An 18,127-nucleotide genomic window follows, 5' to 3' on the forward strand; every position below is an offset into this window, starting at 1 on the left:
TCCTCTTGGCTTCCGTAACCATTCTGTTTAATGCATCACAAAACCTCTAAGAACTATCTGTCTACATTTGCAATTTTCATTTGTGTTCTTTTCTGGGTAGATTAGATACATTGCTCTTCAAGCAATGATGCTACCATGCTTTCTTATCTCTTTGTTTTCATCTTCCAGTTTATCAACTTATCTCCTGCCATTGTCTGAACCAAACAATGAAGCTGGCTGGAACAGATTTCTATGTTATGACTTTTGTGTAGACAAATCACATTTAACTGGTGATCAGCAACCCACGTCTACTATTGCTCTCTGTAATTAGGATGTAAAGAGAAGGATATATGTAGTGCTTGAACATATGTGCTTTATTATGTATACTCCAATGACAAACCTTTCCCCTTCCTACAGAAAAAGCATTGGGGTTGTATCCCATTGTGTGTGGCCTTCCCTTTGAAGAAAGCAAAGGCTGGGCATTTTACAAGAACTCTGGGGAGGGAGGGGAATCACATGGGGGAGCATGGTTCTATTATCTGTAAAGGTCATCCACCAGGGCAACCAAAGCTGTCTCAGTCCCATGGCCAGGTCTGAACCCAGATAATAACAGATCTAAATAATTATTTTCAAATAATTAAAAAACTTTGACATTAAACACAACAGCATATTTAATGTATCATCTAGTCTGGCTCTACAGGAGAAAAATATGCGGCACCACACCGTTTCCCCACAAAGGTGCCAGAAAGTCAACCACAGCAGCAATCCTACACATCTGAGATTTAAGTTTATCTCATATAATTCGGCTGCAGTGAGCCAAGGCATAGTCCTAGTTCCTTCAATAATTCCACATTTGTGCTTTGCACTTATCCTTTTTGAAATCCATCTGTTTCGAATGCAACTGATCAAAACCTGAACACAGTCGTCTTAAAAATGACCATGCAAATGCATGGTGCTGGCATCAATATTTCCTATCGCTAAGGGACTCTATCGACATAATTTCATGTGATCATCCTGTTTGTTGCATGTAGCTGGCCCGATCCTTCTGCACTGATACGGCAATGCAACTTTGATGGATAACGTATTCCTCCCTGCCTCCCTCCCAAAATAGTAATGAAAATTTTGAGTGAAAGAGTTTCGAAGAGCCTGTGGGACCCTATTAATAACTTCTCTCAAATGTGAATGTTTGCCTTTTAGCAACATTCTTTGTCCTTCCTGCTTTGTTTACATGAGATCTTATCTTGGGATAACAGCCTCTGACCTTGCTTCAAGTCAGCCTAACTTGATTAGGAGATGCAGACACCATCCTGAAGCCAAGAATTCAAAGCAAAAAGATCAACTTGGAAATAATCAAAGACTCTTGATTGGCCTTGCTGTTCATCTCAAGATAAGTAAGTATGTAAACAACAGCAGAGTTTATCTCTGGTGGAGGGAGCCCGCATTTCCACAGGGATCTGTGAATGACCCAAGAGAGTCTGCAAACAGCACACAGTAATGTTTTGTTTGCATAACAGCCTTAAATTCTGTACTGTGTGCCATGCTTGCCCTGGAGACTTGCTCACAAATCTTACCTCCATCCTAAGTGCAATTGTGTAGCAAAGGGCAGCTGTATGTGAAGGATGGAACGCCTTCCTGGCTCAATACAGTTTTTACACCAGTGTTGGCAGACCATCATTCGTCACTTAGAAAGAAAAAGGTAACTTACCAAGGATTAAGAGCCACAGGCATAGTATGAAATCAAGAAAACCCATGATAATGGCCCATAAACATATGTACTGAGCAAAAACAATGGACAGAAAAAAATATTTCTCATATAATATGTCAAATACCTGGGAAACTTTTTGTGTTTTAGCCTGGCACCAAATTGTGAACATTTCACAAATGGGGAGCCACAACAGAAAAAGTCTCTCACCCCACTCTCTTGCCCTCAGGTGGGGCACCCAGAGGACAGCTACATATGAAGACCAAACAGTTCATATCTGAAGTTCTCCCAATATACTAGAAACTTCTACCACACCACCATTCTAAAAACAGTCAACCCTGAAGTAAGTGCCCCATCAAAACAGTGAAGTTCTCCCAATATACTAGAAACTTCTACCACACCACCATTCTAAAAACAGTCAACCCTGAAGTAAGTGCCCCATCAAAACAACCAGGATTTCTGGTATATTGGCAAAGGAATGAAAAATATCTTATAAGTCATGTAAAGTGGAACCCTTTGATACATGTACACATAAGAAAGTGCTCACTTCAAATGAGAAAATTCCTCTCTTCTACACAGCTTTGACAAACACCCTACCCATTCGAACTCAGGATGCAAGGGAGAAACGTGCTAAGAGGAAGGCACGCTTGGCAAAACCACACCGTGATCAACTGCTGCCTGGAAACCAATGTCCCCACTGTGGAAGGACGTGTGGATCCAAAATTGACCTCCACAGTCACCTACGGACTCATTGTTAAAACCGTGTTTATGGAAGACAATCTTAATCGGCTATGAGTGATCGCTGAAGAAGAAGAAGAAGATGACCCATATGATGGTTTTGTAGGTAGGCTAATTGGGTCCCATGAAGCTCCTGTAGATCAGATGAATGAATTACACAGGGGACCACATGACTGCATCATACTGAACAAGCCCCTGAAAAATACCTGTATTGCTGTATCTTCTCCCCATTCTGGAATTTAATTAGCACTTACCAACATGGTGGAACTGTACCAATGCTTTAATAAAAAGTTTTGTCTTGCTTCCCAATACAGTGCTAGCTAGTTTCAACTGTTAAATCTTTTTACTTATCAGGAAAGTTGTTACACATCATTTGTTGCCACTTGTAAGAAAGATTTATTTTAAGTTGCTAAGATGCAGCATATTTTATGATGTCCCTATTAGTAGGGCTGAAATGTGAAAATAACAATAGTTTTAAAAAATGCATCCGGACAGCTTAGAAATAGTCTAGATGCAACTTTTGATTATTTTTCCAAAATAAAAGGCAAGCTAATAACAGAAATACTGTAAAAATGAATTTGCCTGCTAAAAATGTGTTGGATGAACATCTAAAAATAACTTCCTTTGAGAAACTTGACACTTGGCAAGCAGGCAAGTATACCATGATAAATTAATAGCTTCAGGTATTTTAGAATCAGACGCTTATTGAAGCTACTTGGCTTTGAGGCACAGGTGGTATTTTAATGCCTTCTTTTTAAAGATGTAACTGTTTATAAACACAGTCAAGTACAATGATTTTTCTAGCATTCATTTCAATGGACATATTTTGAACTTAATCATTTTTTATTCATAACTATCACAAATTGGAACAAAATTGTTACCGAGGGTTACAGATGTGAATTGCATAATCTCAAACTTAATTTACTGCATTCATAGTACAGTAAGTAATTTTTCAATAAGAAGGCAAAATCAAGGAAAGATTAAACACCTAAGCCTCACTGATATCAACTGGACAGTGCAAATCCATCAATATGACTTCTAAAATGTTTTTACATTGGCTACAGCTAATGTTATTAATGACTTCCATAATAATGACTTCCATAATAATTTTAATGTAGGAAGTGTCTTCACCCAGAATCCCATGCATTGCCATAAAACTCAGGGGGGAATTGTGCTTCTCAGTCCATCCATAGTGGTAGTTCATGTGCTTTCTGTACTTGAGCCACTGAATAACACTTGTCAGTCTGAGCAGATGATACTATGCTCAGTGGGCGGATGTTCCAATTTGATATGACAGCTTTTTATATGTTCACATCATAGGTACTTGGGTTTACATCCCAAATACTGAGAATTTGTTGTCTAAAACTGTCACTTCTTGTACACAGCTATCTTCCTATTTGAAGGTGACTTTTCAGCCCACAGGTTGTTTAGATTTTTGTTTGTCTGTACATTTTCAATATTTAGGCAGTGTTTTATGGTGGTGACAAGAATCTGGGAAATCTAGAGATAAAGTAAGTGGGGCTGTACAGGCCACTCTGTTCCATTTGGTCTCACTGGCACTCAATTGTAGCTTCATTGTGTTCTGTTTTGTGTGCATTTCTTTTTCAGAATCCACAAAACATTTAAATGGCATGGATTTTGTAAGCCCTTTTTTTTTTACACAGAAAATATGCTCCTTTCAATGCTTTGAAAATAAATAGGATGCATCTACTTGCATGCACTTTTTGCACACTAAAACTGCATTGCAAAAATGAGAGAAAGAAGAGAGCAATGTGAATAGGAGTTGCATTCCAACCCACAAGCAAATTCAGCATCATCATATCAGACTGGTCTTCCGAGAAAAACAGACCAAATAAATTCCTCCCCCCTCCTCCTCTGTTGCTGAGTTATGATCCTTTCCTCTTGCAAGGGACAAAAATGCATGCATGATGTAAAATACATGCTATGAAAACTATGCAAAAGTTATATTTCAAATTGCCTTAGCTCTGAAATTTGCTCACTACTCAAAATTATGAGTGTGTTTGCCTATAAAGAAGGGGAACCTTCCCTTTTCATCTTCTGAAAATAAACTGCTCCACCCTGTAACCAACTACATACTAACATACTTCTGGAAAGTTCTCGACCTTCAGTTGTCTTAAACAAAGACACATCTGTACACATTGGATGGAAGAAGCAACATATCTGAAATGTTACCTCCTTTTTTGTATCTAGGAAGGGGATGATGGATCGAGGGAAGGCAGGAGAATTATGCAATACGGGAGCAGCAGCAGGAGGAACAAAAAAGAAAACACTGGAAAGAGGAGAGGATGCTGCTCACAGTGCAAATGCACGTATTTATTCTCAGGCTATAGAGGAAAGCAATCATGGCTGCTGCAGCTACTTATAAGAAAAAGCCTATTGTTCATGTATAAAATTACCGTATTTTTCGCTCTGTAAGACGCACCAGACCATAAGATGCACCTAGTTTTTGGAGGAGGAAAACAAGAAAAAAAATATTCTGAATCCCAGAAGCCAGAACAGCAAGAGGGATCGCTGCGCAGCAAAAGCAGCAATCCCTCTTGTTGTTCTGGCTTCTGGGATAGCTGTGCAGCCTGCATCCGCTCCATAAGACGCACACACATTTCCCCCTACTTTTTAGGAGGGAAAAAGCGAGTCTTATAGAGCAAAAAATACGGTATATACAACACACTACACATGCTCCATTAACTTGTGATTAAGTGAATCAACCAAATTTGCATGCCTCATTTTTTAAGAAATATATGAAATAGTGAAGGCGAAAAGGATTTAAATCAATTACGAAACAAGACCTTTTTATCAGAGACTGAAAGATCAGCTCCAACCCTGAATGATGCGCCTATAGCAAGTATCAGAAGCAACCAGATTCAGTGGGTGAGGCTGTTATACGAAGGTTGAAGAAATGAAAGATGCACCCCTGAAGCATAATTCATTCATTTTTTCCTGTAACCTTTCATACCTTTGGGGGCAGGGGGAGTTGGAGGGAAAAGAATACTTCAAAGATGAAAAAGTGAAATGAGATGCAAAGCAAAAATGCAGTAGCTGTATGCTTTCAAGTTCACACCTTCTTTTCAAACATCCACATGGGCTAATAAAATATTCCATTCAAGGAAGCTGTTATCAGATGGATTGCGGGCCCTGCAGAAGCTACTATGCTTATCAACAAGGTACAATTGTATGCCTAAACAGCAAAGGGAACCTGTCACTTTTCACTGAAAGGACCTGAAACTGCTCAAGAAATTCACTCAAACACGGTGCCGTTCAAAAGCTCTTGCCATACAGGAAATGATAGCACAGGTAAGTTTGACAAAAGTCGTTCACAGATCCAGAACTTCTGTTATAGTAGGTCAAGTCCAACTCACCACTCAGATGCCTTGCCCAAGACTCCTACATTGCTGCCAACCAGTTGGCATTAACCTGGGACAGGGCCTTCCTTGTGGTGGTTCCTTGTTTGCGGAATTGCTCTCCCTGGTGAGGTGTGCCTGTCTCTCTCATAAGTGATTTTTTGGAAATACGTGAAAATATTCCCGTTTACACAGGTATGAGATGGCCAAGATATACTGGTTTTTGCAACCGTGAAATAAATAACTGTCAGGGTATGTGATTGCGTTTAAATGTTTTTATTTGATTTGAAATTGCACCGTTTAAATATTTTGCTGGGCTCCCACAGGAGAAAGGGTGGGATACAAATTTAACAAATGATGATGATAATAACAGACTGCCCAGGACTCTTTTGGATAGCAAATCAACTCAAGACATTGCTAGTCAAAGCACCATTGCACCCTCTATCCTGCAATGTCCCGTGGTGACAGAAAAAATCAGCAAGTGACATGCATGGAGGACAGGCTGGCGTGGAACACAGAGGCCAAAGAGGAGATTTAGAGGGTCGAACTAAACAATATGGTTGAAACCAATGATGCCACTGCAAGAACAGAACCAATTTCTCCTAACACAAGGAACTTCCTCTCACCATAGGCACTGCAGGTTGGGAGGGGAGAAAGGAGAAGTTCACGCACACAATATTAGACTTCACCATATCTAACACCAAGGCTTTTTTTCAGCCAGCACTCACTGGAACTCAGGTGGGCGCCATTGCCATTATAAGAGAACAAGGGTGGCATTTGTGGTGAGTTCCAGCACCTCTTTTTCTACAAAAATAGCACTGTCCAACACCATATGTTAACTGTGTGATCGCACAATTAAATGCACCTCAGTTTTTAAATCTCCTCTAAAGAGACATAGGGAGGCATTCTTGATTTTGACTATGGTGCATTCAGACTGTCTCAACCCTTCTCCTCTCTCCCACTTCAGACCTAGTATATATACACAGCACCCCTGCTTGCCCCAGGAGAAAAATTGCCAATGGCATTACTAATGCCTTTAAGAAATTAATAATAATAATCTTTATCAATTTTGGAAATCAAATTATCATAACCAAATGCATCATTGAGCTTTGCTGTAAGGGTGAAGAGACCAGGGATTTTTAATCTATTTATTATTATTAATAAATTAATCTATTTATTATTATTAATCTATTTATTCTTACTGTTAAAGCTTTATTATAACTGCAGTTTTATTCCACTCATTGCCTGGTTTCAAGCTGGTTTCACATGAAGGCTGGGAATCCAGTGTTTATGCTTCTCTACGTTTAAGAAAAATCCCACAAACAATAGCAGCGGAGTGATGAAATGAGCTCACAATTCAGCAAAGACTGGAACAACAAGTTGTAGAAGATTCCCAATAGTCTGCCAACAGCATACTCCCAGGATCAAATACAGCTACACCCATACAGTGAGCTTGCAAAACGTAAACCTCAACTCCCAGAGAAGAAGATGACAAATCTAGATTTTTAGACAGAGAAAAAAAAAATTGCTGCACACACACCAGACTAGTGGATTCAAGTCTTCAACGCTGTCATGTTTCATGCACTCTTTTACTGGGGAAGAACAGCACAATAAACCCCATATAATATATCAGCATCCATGTAGATACACCCACTATGTACAGTAACCATTGTCAACTGGGTAAAGGCTCCAAGAAAATGGAGATTCCAGAAAGTTAATTGCTGGAATTTAGTGATGAGCAAAACATTTCAGAAAAGGATAAATTTTTATTAGTATTTGTACTCACCGGTAAACATTTTTGTAACAGCTTTGCTCTGCTTCCGGGCAGAGCACAGGAGCAGCAACCATGGAGGGAAAAACTCATAGTGACTAGCTAGAAGCTCAGCTATAGTTCCAGATAAGCCCGTAGATGTCTGGTCGCCTTCTGCAATGTTACATCCCTCATCCACGGAATCTACAAGGAGGAAGAGACTTTGCTGAGGGGGCTTGGCTCCGAGAAGAGGCAGCAAAATGCACCTGCAAGGAAAAAAAGAAAGGAGAATTATAACACACAAACATAAAAATCCAGAAATATATTCTATATGGGTAGTTTTGTTTTTCAGCAAAGGAACGTGTGTGTGTTTGTTTGCGTGTACACAAAGAGGTGCTCACAGTATGTACTAAAACGAGGTCGCTGGGGAATTCTTTTTCCAGTGTTGTCAGGGAGCGCAGACTCACTTGCAGCCACTTTAATATTTGATTAAGCCTTTTAACATGTAAACAAATGCAGCAGTTCAAGTGCTGAGGCCAGCGACAAGCACGTCTGGATTACGCTTGTGCAGCTACCCAACATGGCCATAAACAGGGAATTTCAAGTTTAACAGGAGTTGGATATGCCCAGCAGAATGTATGTGAAATCTGAATAGAGGTTTTATTAGTACCAAGCGCAATCCCAGCTAAAGTTCTAGTAACAACTATTCGCAGCAATGCTCCTGGTCTGTACAAGCCCTATTAGAAGGTACTGCAGATACACAGACCAGCATTGCTCTCTTGTGCGAATGCCATTCATTTCCATGGCTGAGTGCGCAACAAGTGGATGCTCTCACGATGAGACAGTACACAATCACAAAACCACCCAGTAAGAGCCTCTTTGCATGATCTCTGAAATAACATTCCTGAATTCAAGTCAGTATCCAGTTTGTTTACTCTAGCAAGCAGTTAAGTCCAAAGCTAAAGTGAACTGAAGGTCAACCAGCAACTCTTGGCAAGATCAGAGGTGCTTGCTCACCCCTTGTTCCTTGGAAGCTACATGATTATTCACTGTATGAATACATGATATTGCAGGGCCATCTACCCAAACCAAACCAGACTGTCTACCTCGTTTGCCCCCACGCAAAATGTCATGGTGGTAGATGTCTAAGTCCTTGCATCAGTGCTAGGAAGCAGGCCATCATCCCCCCCCCAAACCGGTTGGGGGCTGAGAGCATATACTAACAGTAAGTACAGCATCAGAGCTATGAAAGCTTCAGAAATAAAGAAATAGCCCTTCAAGGAAAGGCAGCTCTCCCCTCCCCCAACAGCATGGTTCTCTCTGATCACAAGATTTGCAATTCCTAGGCTGGGGATGGGGGTGGGAAGGAACAGGTAAAACCCAGAATCACTTAAATAACTCAAGGATGTGTTCGTGCTCCGGAATTCTTTATGACAGCATTTTATCAAAAGATGTGTCATGATAACAACCTGGATTATCCCCTTGGAATATAATTAGAATTATAAATCCCCAATAAATGGGATTTAAGTAAAGTGTGACGTAAAAAAAGTACATGCCAGATAAGAAAAAAAAATACACAACTAGCTCAAAGTCTGTACAGTGATACCTCGGGTTACAAACACCTCGGGTTACGGACTCCGCTAACCCAGAAATAGTACCTTGGGTTAAGAACTTTACCTCAGGATGAGAACAGCAATCATGCGGCGCCAGCACCGGGAGGCCCCATTAGCTAAAGTGGTACCTCAGGTTAAGAACGGTGTCAGGTTAAGAACGGACCTACAGAATGAATTAAGTTCGTAACCAGAGGTACCACTGTACAGCCAATGAATAATTAGATATTAGAGTTGCAATCCTGATACATTTGCATTCTAGTGAGTCTCACTGAACTCTATGGGGCTTGCTTCTGCTTGAATAAGCCTAGGACTGCACAGCAAACCTCTGAAACACATGTTTCCTTCATTATCCAAAGACCTTACTCATCTAATTGCACTTTCTGCCACCATGAAATGCGAGAAAGTCTTGGTAAACTAGTGAAAAAAGCATGTTCAATTATCCAAACTTCTGATTACTCAACACAGCTATTGGTAGTACTATTTTGTCAACTGGCAGGGATGGGGGTGGGTAGAGCCTTCAACGCAACTTGCATTTTTGCCATACCAAGGAAGTGATTCACCAACCGCTTCCAGTAATGTAGCCCCACTGACTTGACCAGATGAGTGAAAGGCCTGACACACTTCCGAAGTGTCATTTTGTATTACTAACCATTTGCCTTTTTGTGTGTGTTTTTGGACTGGAATTCCCCCATCACCTCCGAGAATCCATAATTTCCATCATACTTTTTCTGTGTGCAGCTCTTTATGTCCCTATTTAAGACCAATTTTATCATAGAGGTGATTCCTAATTTATTTGAAATGGTTAAAAAAAATCATCAGGGCATATTTAAATGGAATAGATGAGCATCACTTTCTAATATTTGTAAAGAGCTAGGCATTCCATATGTAAGGTAAAACACATTCCATGCAAACTCACCACAGTTCACATTTAGAACAGTTTGGCTATTCCCCATTTCCACCAGTGCTTTCTGACTAAGATTTTAAAACACAAATTTAATTCTAGCAGGGGGAAAAAGAATGCATTACAACACATTACAGCTACCAGTAACTCCCCAAGGCTAGAGCATCATTACAACAGGAGACACCACACAAAAAAGCAGACTTAAAAGTGTCTGCTTCAGCGCATCCAGAATTTTCTAACTTCCAACTGCATCCTGACCTCAGGCCTATTCAGCAGATTCTTCAATAAGGCAACTGTTCCTGCCATGAAATAGTCTTGACTAGAAAATAATCCCTTTATTTTCAAAAATGCCATCTTGGTTTCAAAGCAGAATGAACTGCGGCAATTCGCCCCCTTCTCACGCCAGCCAAATGTTTCGGTATCTCTAGAGAAGGTTAGCAGTCATCTTGAAGACCGTTTGAAAATAATCATGAGCTCTGTAAAATAAGATGTAAACAATATGCCATCAAACCTAATTATATGTTTTGAGTGAGAAATCAATCTTCAGAGTGACAATGAGTGGAACAAAGGGCTGGGAGCATCTGAAACTTCTGCATCTCCACTAACACTGGTTTTACTTCCAAATTCAGATGTGCAGCTACACTGTTAGGTAAAGGTAAACCGACTCTGGGGTTGCGGCGCTCATCTCGCTTTATTGGCTGAGGGAGCCGGCGTACAGCTTCTGGGTCATGTGGCCAGCATGACTAAGCTGCTTCTGGCAAACCAGAGCAGCGCACGGAAACGCCGTTTACCTTCCCGCTGGAACAGTACCTATTTATCTACTTGCACTTTGACATGCTTCGAACTGCTAGGTGGGCAGGAGCAGGGACCAAGCAACGGGAGCTCACCCCGTTGCAGGGATTCGAACCGCCGACCTTCCGATCAGCAAGTCCTAGGCTCTGTGGTTTAACCCACAGTGCCCCTCTTTATTCACTTGTTTCTACTTTTTCCCTAGATACTTACCTTAGGTAATCACTCCTACCCTTCACTCCTCCCTTCAATAACAAAAACACTTATATGAGAAAGGTTCTTCATGTTAAGCAGACACTCTTTAAAAATATGTCACCAAAGAGCCTTCCTTTCAAATCCACAGCACTAAACTTTCCCAACTTTTGCATCTGTGGGAATCCGCCATCCATGCCATGTAGCAAAAAGGTCTCCACAGAACTCCATTAAACAGCAGCCAGTCATGTGGCCTTGGTTGGGATATGCAACCAAGACATGCCTTTTATTTCATTTTCCCCGCCTTCCCACTACATTCACGCTTGTGTAGTAATTTGTGATAAAATGTTCATGGCAGCAGCAGCTCACACTAAACACGTTTCCCTAGAATGGCTCATTTTGGGATGATCAGCATCAACTCTCCCAAGAGAGTGCTATTCAAAAACGTCTCCTGCAACCTTTGCCAACACTCCTGCAAGTGGTAAAAACCTGCACTGCTACACCAAGAAATGGGAATCTGTGGCCTTCTGAATTTTGGCTGCCCTCGTCGGTATGGCAAACAGTGAGAGGTGATGGCAGTGGGGTCCAGAAACACCCGAAGGTCTCTGTACTACATATTTTACACATGATTTTCTTTATCCGATGTAAATCAGGTTAGCCATGCAGGCATCAAAATTGCACGACACATTCAGTTCCTAAGAAACAGCACAAATTGGTTTATGTGTTCATTGATCATTTGGATATAATTTCAGCCTCATCTCACCAGAATAGGTCTATAAATGCAGAAGACTATATTCCCTCATATGAACCTGTCTGGGCTCTGAGATATTCAGGGGAGCCTCTTTATCTTGGTCCCACCACCCTCAAAGGCATGTTTGGTAGAGATGCAGTACAGGGCCTACTCAGTGGCTGCTCCCAGAGTTTGGCTGCTGCTTCCTAGAGAATTAGATTGGCTCCCTCCTTGTTGAATGAAAGAGCTAGTGCTGTCTTGTTTTTATTGTAGTGATCTATATGTTTGTGTGTGTAAGGGTAAAGGTAAAGGTACCCCTGCCCATACGGGCCAGTCTTGACAGACTCTAGGGTTGTGCGCTCATCTCACTCTAGAGGCCGGGAGCCAGCGCTGTCCGCAGACACTTCCGGGTCACGTGGCCCGCATGACGAAGCTGCTCTGGCGAACCGGCACCAGAGCAGCACACGGAAACGCCGTTTACCTTCCCGCTAAAAAGCGGTACCTATTTATCTACTTGCACTTGGGGGTGCTTTCGAACTGCTAGGTGGGCAGGAGCTGGGACCGAACGACGGGAGCTCACCCCGCCGCGGGGATTCGAACCGCCAACCATGCAATCGGCAAGTCCTAGGCGCTGAGGTTTTACCCACAGCGCCACCCATGTCCCTGTTTGTGTGTGTAAAAATGTTTAAATGTTGTTTTTTAAATGAAAGCTTTCCCCTCTATGTTTCACCTGTTTCTATTTTAGCTGTAAGTTGCTTTGGGTTCCTGTCAGGGGAAAAGGCAGGATATCAATAATGATATAAATTAAGAAATGAATGAAGATCACCCACAGGAAATCTCAATACTTTTCCAGCAGAACTTCTCCTTTTGTGACATTTGGTGCCGTTTTCGAACTGCTCAACTGCACCAATTCTATACAGCTTCTGAATTCACCTGAATTGCCAATTCATTTCAGCGCTAAGAGAAGTATCTTGCCAGAGTTATCCGCTGAATGTTCGGACTTACAAGATTTACAGTTGCCCCTGGATCTCTCATTTCCTTTCCTGAATCTATATCATACAAACAAGGAAGAGGCTTGACGAATCTGAAAAGAATTTAATGTGATAAAAAGAGGATGCCCTTCTCCAGCAATCAAAGGATTTCCCTGGATAGATATGAAAAGGAAGCTACAAACAATGTAAGAGTAAAGACTTCTACTCACAAAGGCTTCCTCAAAGGACACAATAATTCTTTATAAGAAGTTTAGAGTAACAATACTGCATTTTATTTTATTTTTGCTCCAGTAAAGCCACTGGTACCTCTCCCCACTTCCTCCATATATTTCAACTTTCACCTTAATAAATTTAACATAACTTTCATTGATCTAAGTACTTGAGGGGAAGTGTAAAACCACAGAGGAACTGCACAATGTCTGGATAGTTCAGTGCAAGACTTTGTAGTCATTCTTCGGAATTAGCAGACTGTGAATGCATCCTTTTTAACACAGATGACAAGAACTGGTTGTAGCTTTCAAAAGGAACCAGTGCCATCTACGATGCTATCAGAACTTCCTTTTCCCTGAAAAAAAACACCCCTACCTAACATTCAAGAATTTCCCTTGTCTCCTTAACAGCCACACAAAACTGCTGGTTCAGTAACCCTGAAGTGCACCAGGATCCCTAGATCCTCTCTCGTTTTCCCACTGATACAAAATATGCTTTAGCCCCCAAAGCATATGACACAACACTGGGTGCTACTAGATTGCATTCCATTTCTTTCATTCATCTTCATGACATCATTCCATGCATCCTGCACAATTTCTCAATGTCCATTTAAGTTAGCTATTTCATTGGCAACCCCCCACTTTCCTTCCTAAAGATACCAGCAAAAAGAATGAATAAAACAGGTTTAAGGACTATGGCTGCAACGCTAACTTTGTCTGCTGAAGTTCTGCTGAATCCAGTGGGACTTATTCTCTAATACTTGAAGGAAGGACACCAATTCCTACTTGATCGTTTATTTCTCTCCTTATCTATTTCATACACTTCTTGATTGCAACAAACAAACCGACAAACCTCAAAGAGGTTTACAAAGAGATTTTACCATGTAGCATTTCCCCATCTTCGCTTTGTTTAGTTCTTCAATCGCCTTGCACTACACTGCATTACTAAACTCCAAATGGATTACTCTACCTATCTGTTCAAGAAAATGCAACTTTGCTCAAAGTAAGTAATCATAAACCTGTGTGGCAGGTGTTAATATTCTAGGTGGAAATCCTTCTGCCAAAAACACACCAAATAATAATAATAATAATAATAATAATAATAATAATAATAATAATAATAATAATTATACCCCACCCATCTGGCTGGGTTTCCCCAGGTGAATCAAATAAGATCAGGGTCTGATATCCTATGGTCACATGTGCTTGGCCTTTTGGGGGTGAAATTGAAAACACTATCTGGGAACAAGTCCCAATGAATTCAGCAGGACTTACTCCTGAGTAGATGTGCACAGGATTGCACTGTTAGCCTGCTTTTTCTAGTTGCATTATAATTTATGAGCAGACAAGCAGAGTGCACTGTAGTTCATCTTTCCATAACCGCTGACCTTCTTCATAGTCTTTTTGACAGCAGAAGTGCTCTGAATGGGAACGACGAATTCAGCACTTTAAAGGTTGCAAAGGGAAGGTCTCACACATACCACCATGAAACACCCCGCATTTATCTGTACTGACTTTCATCTTCCTTTTTCAATTCCCTTAGTTAATCCAGCCAAGCAATGAGTTCAAATGGATCACTATCATCTTATAGCTTACACTTGGACACCAACACAGCAACCATAATTATGAAATTTCAGTGTCTCCTCTTTCACCGTTACTGAATCCTTATATAAAGCTGCTTTAGCCACAGTCTGCTTTAGACATAAGATATCTTTGTTTCATCATTTTACAGATCATTAATATGTTAAGCTCATGTCCTCCAGGTTTATTAAATGGCTGCAATCTATACTGTAACAGTCAGTACTAATACAGAAACAGACTATTTTGACATGCACTTAAAATGGTAAAATTACAGCAAAGGTAGTGCCTCTCTATTTTTGGTAACATGCTCTGTAAAATCAAGCTTTCCCCCTTATTTGTTCTCTTCTACTCACAAGCTGGTTCTCTAGGTCATAACATACGCTAAATCAAGCAGAATTCCTTCTCTACACCATCTTGATTTATAACTAAAGCAGTCTGTAGCACGACCATGTATGGTGGTTTGTTCCATCTCTCCTAACGAGTCCGTTAGAAAGGAGAGAGACAGCACTATGTAAAAAAGATTCACTTTTTGAACTGACTCATACATAATAGAACCAGTAACAAAAAGTTAGAGTGAAACTCTGCAACTAGCAGAGCTGAGGGGAATTAAGAGTCCAGCAACATTTTAAGAACCACAGGTTCCCCACCCTTGGTGTCAGTTTTTAAGGACACTCAATGATTTCAAAGAAAACAACTATATTCCCACAATCCCTTCTATACCCTGATAATCAATTTTCTACCTCTTTCCCTTAACTTCTGGTATTATGCATTGCCTATTTGTCAAAAACAACAACTGGAGCACAGCAAAATTAACCTATGTTCACTGTATGTTTGCCATGACTGTATCTTGCTGTAGTCATTTTTGCTTTTCTAAAGTTAATTTCTTAACGTTCTGCAGGTTTCAAAAATTATGTGCAAGTACAATTCAGCCTTCCAACTTTGCCCCTGGACAAGTTGCTTCTTTCTGCCATTCATCCTTCCTCCTCTGATTCCTTTCCCATCTCCTTTGAAGTAGTGGGTTGTCACAAAGTGACTCACCTCAGCACCAAAAGCTGAGGCATAAATCACACTAACGCTGTTAACAAAATCTATTCCACAATTTATGTCTTCAGCCTCTTAGATAGACCATGATTGCAAGAGGAAAAGGAAGACTTTTAAATAGCACTGTTCCACCTGTGCTACCACCAGCGCATATTTTATATGGCAATTTCCCCCAAAAGTCCTACTAGTGATTTAATGCAAAAAGTTCTCGGAAGTCCCAGAAGTCTGGGTTTGGAGATTTAGTAAAAATGACAGACAAAGCAAGTTAAGAACACCAAAATGAATTGAAAGATTGTTCAATTTTCTCTGCACTGCGTTTTAAGCTGCTTATATCTATCCAAGAAATGGATGTTGGGGAGGGGCGAATTCTCATGACATTAAGTCATACTGTTGTGTCCAGCTGGATACAGTGCTGGCCCTGGATGGCAAGGGCTCAAATCCCAACTCAGCAATGGGTCACTTGAGGTCTGGGGTAAGTGACTACTGGCAAGCAACACAGAGTTGCTCATGAATAAACACAATAGGGACAAAAAAGCCCATTACTGACATAGGAGTCATAGTCAACAAAAAAAACTGCAATCTAAAACATATGTAAGTTGTGAATGCTTATGACTTAGTTATTTACTTTGTTGCTTCAAAACAACAGAATTCTTTTTAAAGTGTGGATTATGAAGTAATCTAGTTGACTCCTATTTGTTCAAGTTACCGTATATACTCGAGTATAAGCCGACTTTTTCAGCACATTTTTATGCTGAAAAAGCCCCCCTTGGCTTATACTTGAGTGAGGGTCCTTTCAGGCTGCTCCTTCCTCCCCTGCTGCCTTTGCCGCTGGCGGAGGAACGAGCAGCCCGAAAGCAGCCCTTTTGGGCTGCTTGTTCTTCCTCCACTGCTGCCGTCACCACCAGGTTTGTGGTGAACCAGCTTATACTCAAGTCAATAAGTTTTCCCAGTTTTTGTGTGGTAAAATTAGGTCCCTCGGTTTATATTTGGGTCGGCTTATACTCGAGTATATACAGTATTCCTTGAGCCAAATGTACAGACTATGTAGTTAGTGGGGAAATATTGCAACCTAGAAAAATGAAAGAAAACTGTCACTTGGTACAACTAGAATCTCCAAAGGGTGAGGCTGGCTCATTTTCAAAAGCCAGTAAATGCACTGATGAATTAGGAACAGAAACGTGTAGCTGAATTGAAAGGCAAGGATGAAAAGCACAATAGCAGGAATGGCAAACAGGTCAGAACAAGGTGGATAATCATGATTTTATTTATACACTCATGCATTTTGATCAAATGATCTTCAAGGTGGCTTACAACCTAGGTAGTGGGGTAGGGAAACTGAAAAAAAAATCACATCTGGCTATCAATGTGCCCTATTGGTTTCAGATAGCACAAGGGTAGCCGAGTCTACAAAGACTGGGACACAAATTTTCATGGCCCCCTAGCAGCTATGGTGGCTCATTTACAAGAAGTTATATGTAAATTCTGGAAGTGTGTACTAGATTCTGACCAAACTAAGTCTCCTAGAGCACAATATACATCAGGAGGCTTAGTTTGGTCAGAATACACTACGTTGCCAGACACGAAATATATTGGCATTATTTTCAGCTGTCCAAAGGAGACCTGGTTTGTCTGGCTGGTGGCAGAGGACAAAAGATCCCCAACCCCTTGCTTCTGCAATCCCAGGGCAACTGGGGCACTGGTTTTGGGGGGGCTGGCGTGGAGTCTGCAGCTCTTCATTCACTGTTCAATGGCTGGTGAAAGGTTAGTTCTTCCAGGATTTAGAACAGCTGGTGCACAGTTTGATGACATACTCATCCTATTTTGTGTTCACAACTGCATTGGCATGAACAAAGGGAAAAAGTATTAGGTATGGACTCTGTACAGTTTGCATACCTTGTTTGGTGCAGAGATATATTTCCTGGTGATGTTAGGTAACAATACCCCAAGGCTACCATCTGCTTAATTTTGGTCTCTAATGGGCACCTATAACGGAGATCCCTGAGAAAGGGACATGTCTAGTCAGGCAAGGTTGGGATTAACTTTAACCTGGATACAAATCGCCCAGACAAACCTGCAGAGATTGCGTTGCTTCATGTTCATCTGTCTACAGTCTACTTCCATTAAGAAAGATGGCTTTTCTCAGCCAGGGAAAATATAGTAAGCCCAATTCCCAGCACTCAGAAAACTGTCGCTTAATCCTGGGGGGCTCATGTAAGTTTATCAGAACCAAAGCTGGTTCTGAACAGTGCCTAGTTAAACTATGGAATTTGTTTCCACAAGATGTAGTAATAGCCACTGTCAGAGCCGCTTCCAGGTCCCAGCTCACAGAGGACCACGCTAGCCGGCAGTACTGTACAAAAGTCTTTATTGAGTTACAGTTTCCATTTCAAAGCCGCAGCGCGCAGCTCTACGTCTTAGAAGCTAGACCGGCGAAGCTCCGTCTGAGTCTCCGCCCCCTGTACACCAACTTAATACTCTCGCCTTGCTCCACCTCTTCCTTCTTTCCTTTCTCCTCTGGGTCCCTCTACCCCCCGTGGTCTCTTCCTTCCTG

At 41.1% G+C, this 18,127-nt stretch overlaps 1 protein-coding gene across 8 annotated transcripts in view; it reads right to left on the reverse strand.

Annotated features, from left to right (window-relative positions):
* Positions 1–18,127, reverse strand: part of ANKRD50 (ankyrin repeat domain containing 50) — a 46,394-nt gene that overhangs the window by 12,711 nt on the left and 15,556 nt on the right. For all 8 annotated transcript variants that reach the window (XM_083460324.1, XM_083460329.1, XM_083460330.1 and 5 more), the window contains one exon: positions 7,565–7,794. In XM_083460324.1, the coding sequence (XP_083316450.1) occupies positions 7,565–7,794 (230 nt within the window). The remainder of the gene's footprint in view (positions 1–7,564; positions 7,795–18,127) is intronic.

This window comes from Podarcis liolepis (assembly GCF_965112155.1).
Source record: "Podarcis liolepis genome assembly, chromosome: 9".
Taxonomy (NCBI): domain Eukaryota; kingdom Metazoa; phylum Chordata; class Lepidosauria; order Squamata; family Lacertidae; genus Podarcis; species Podarcis liolepis.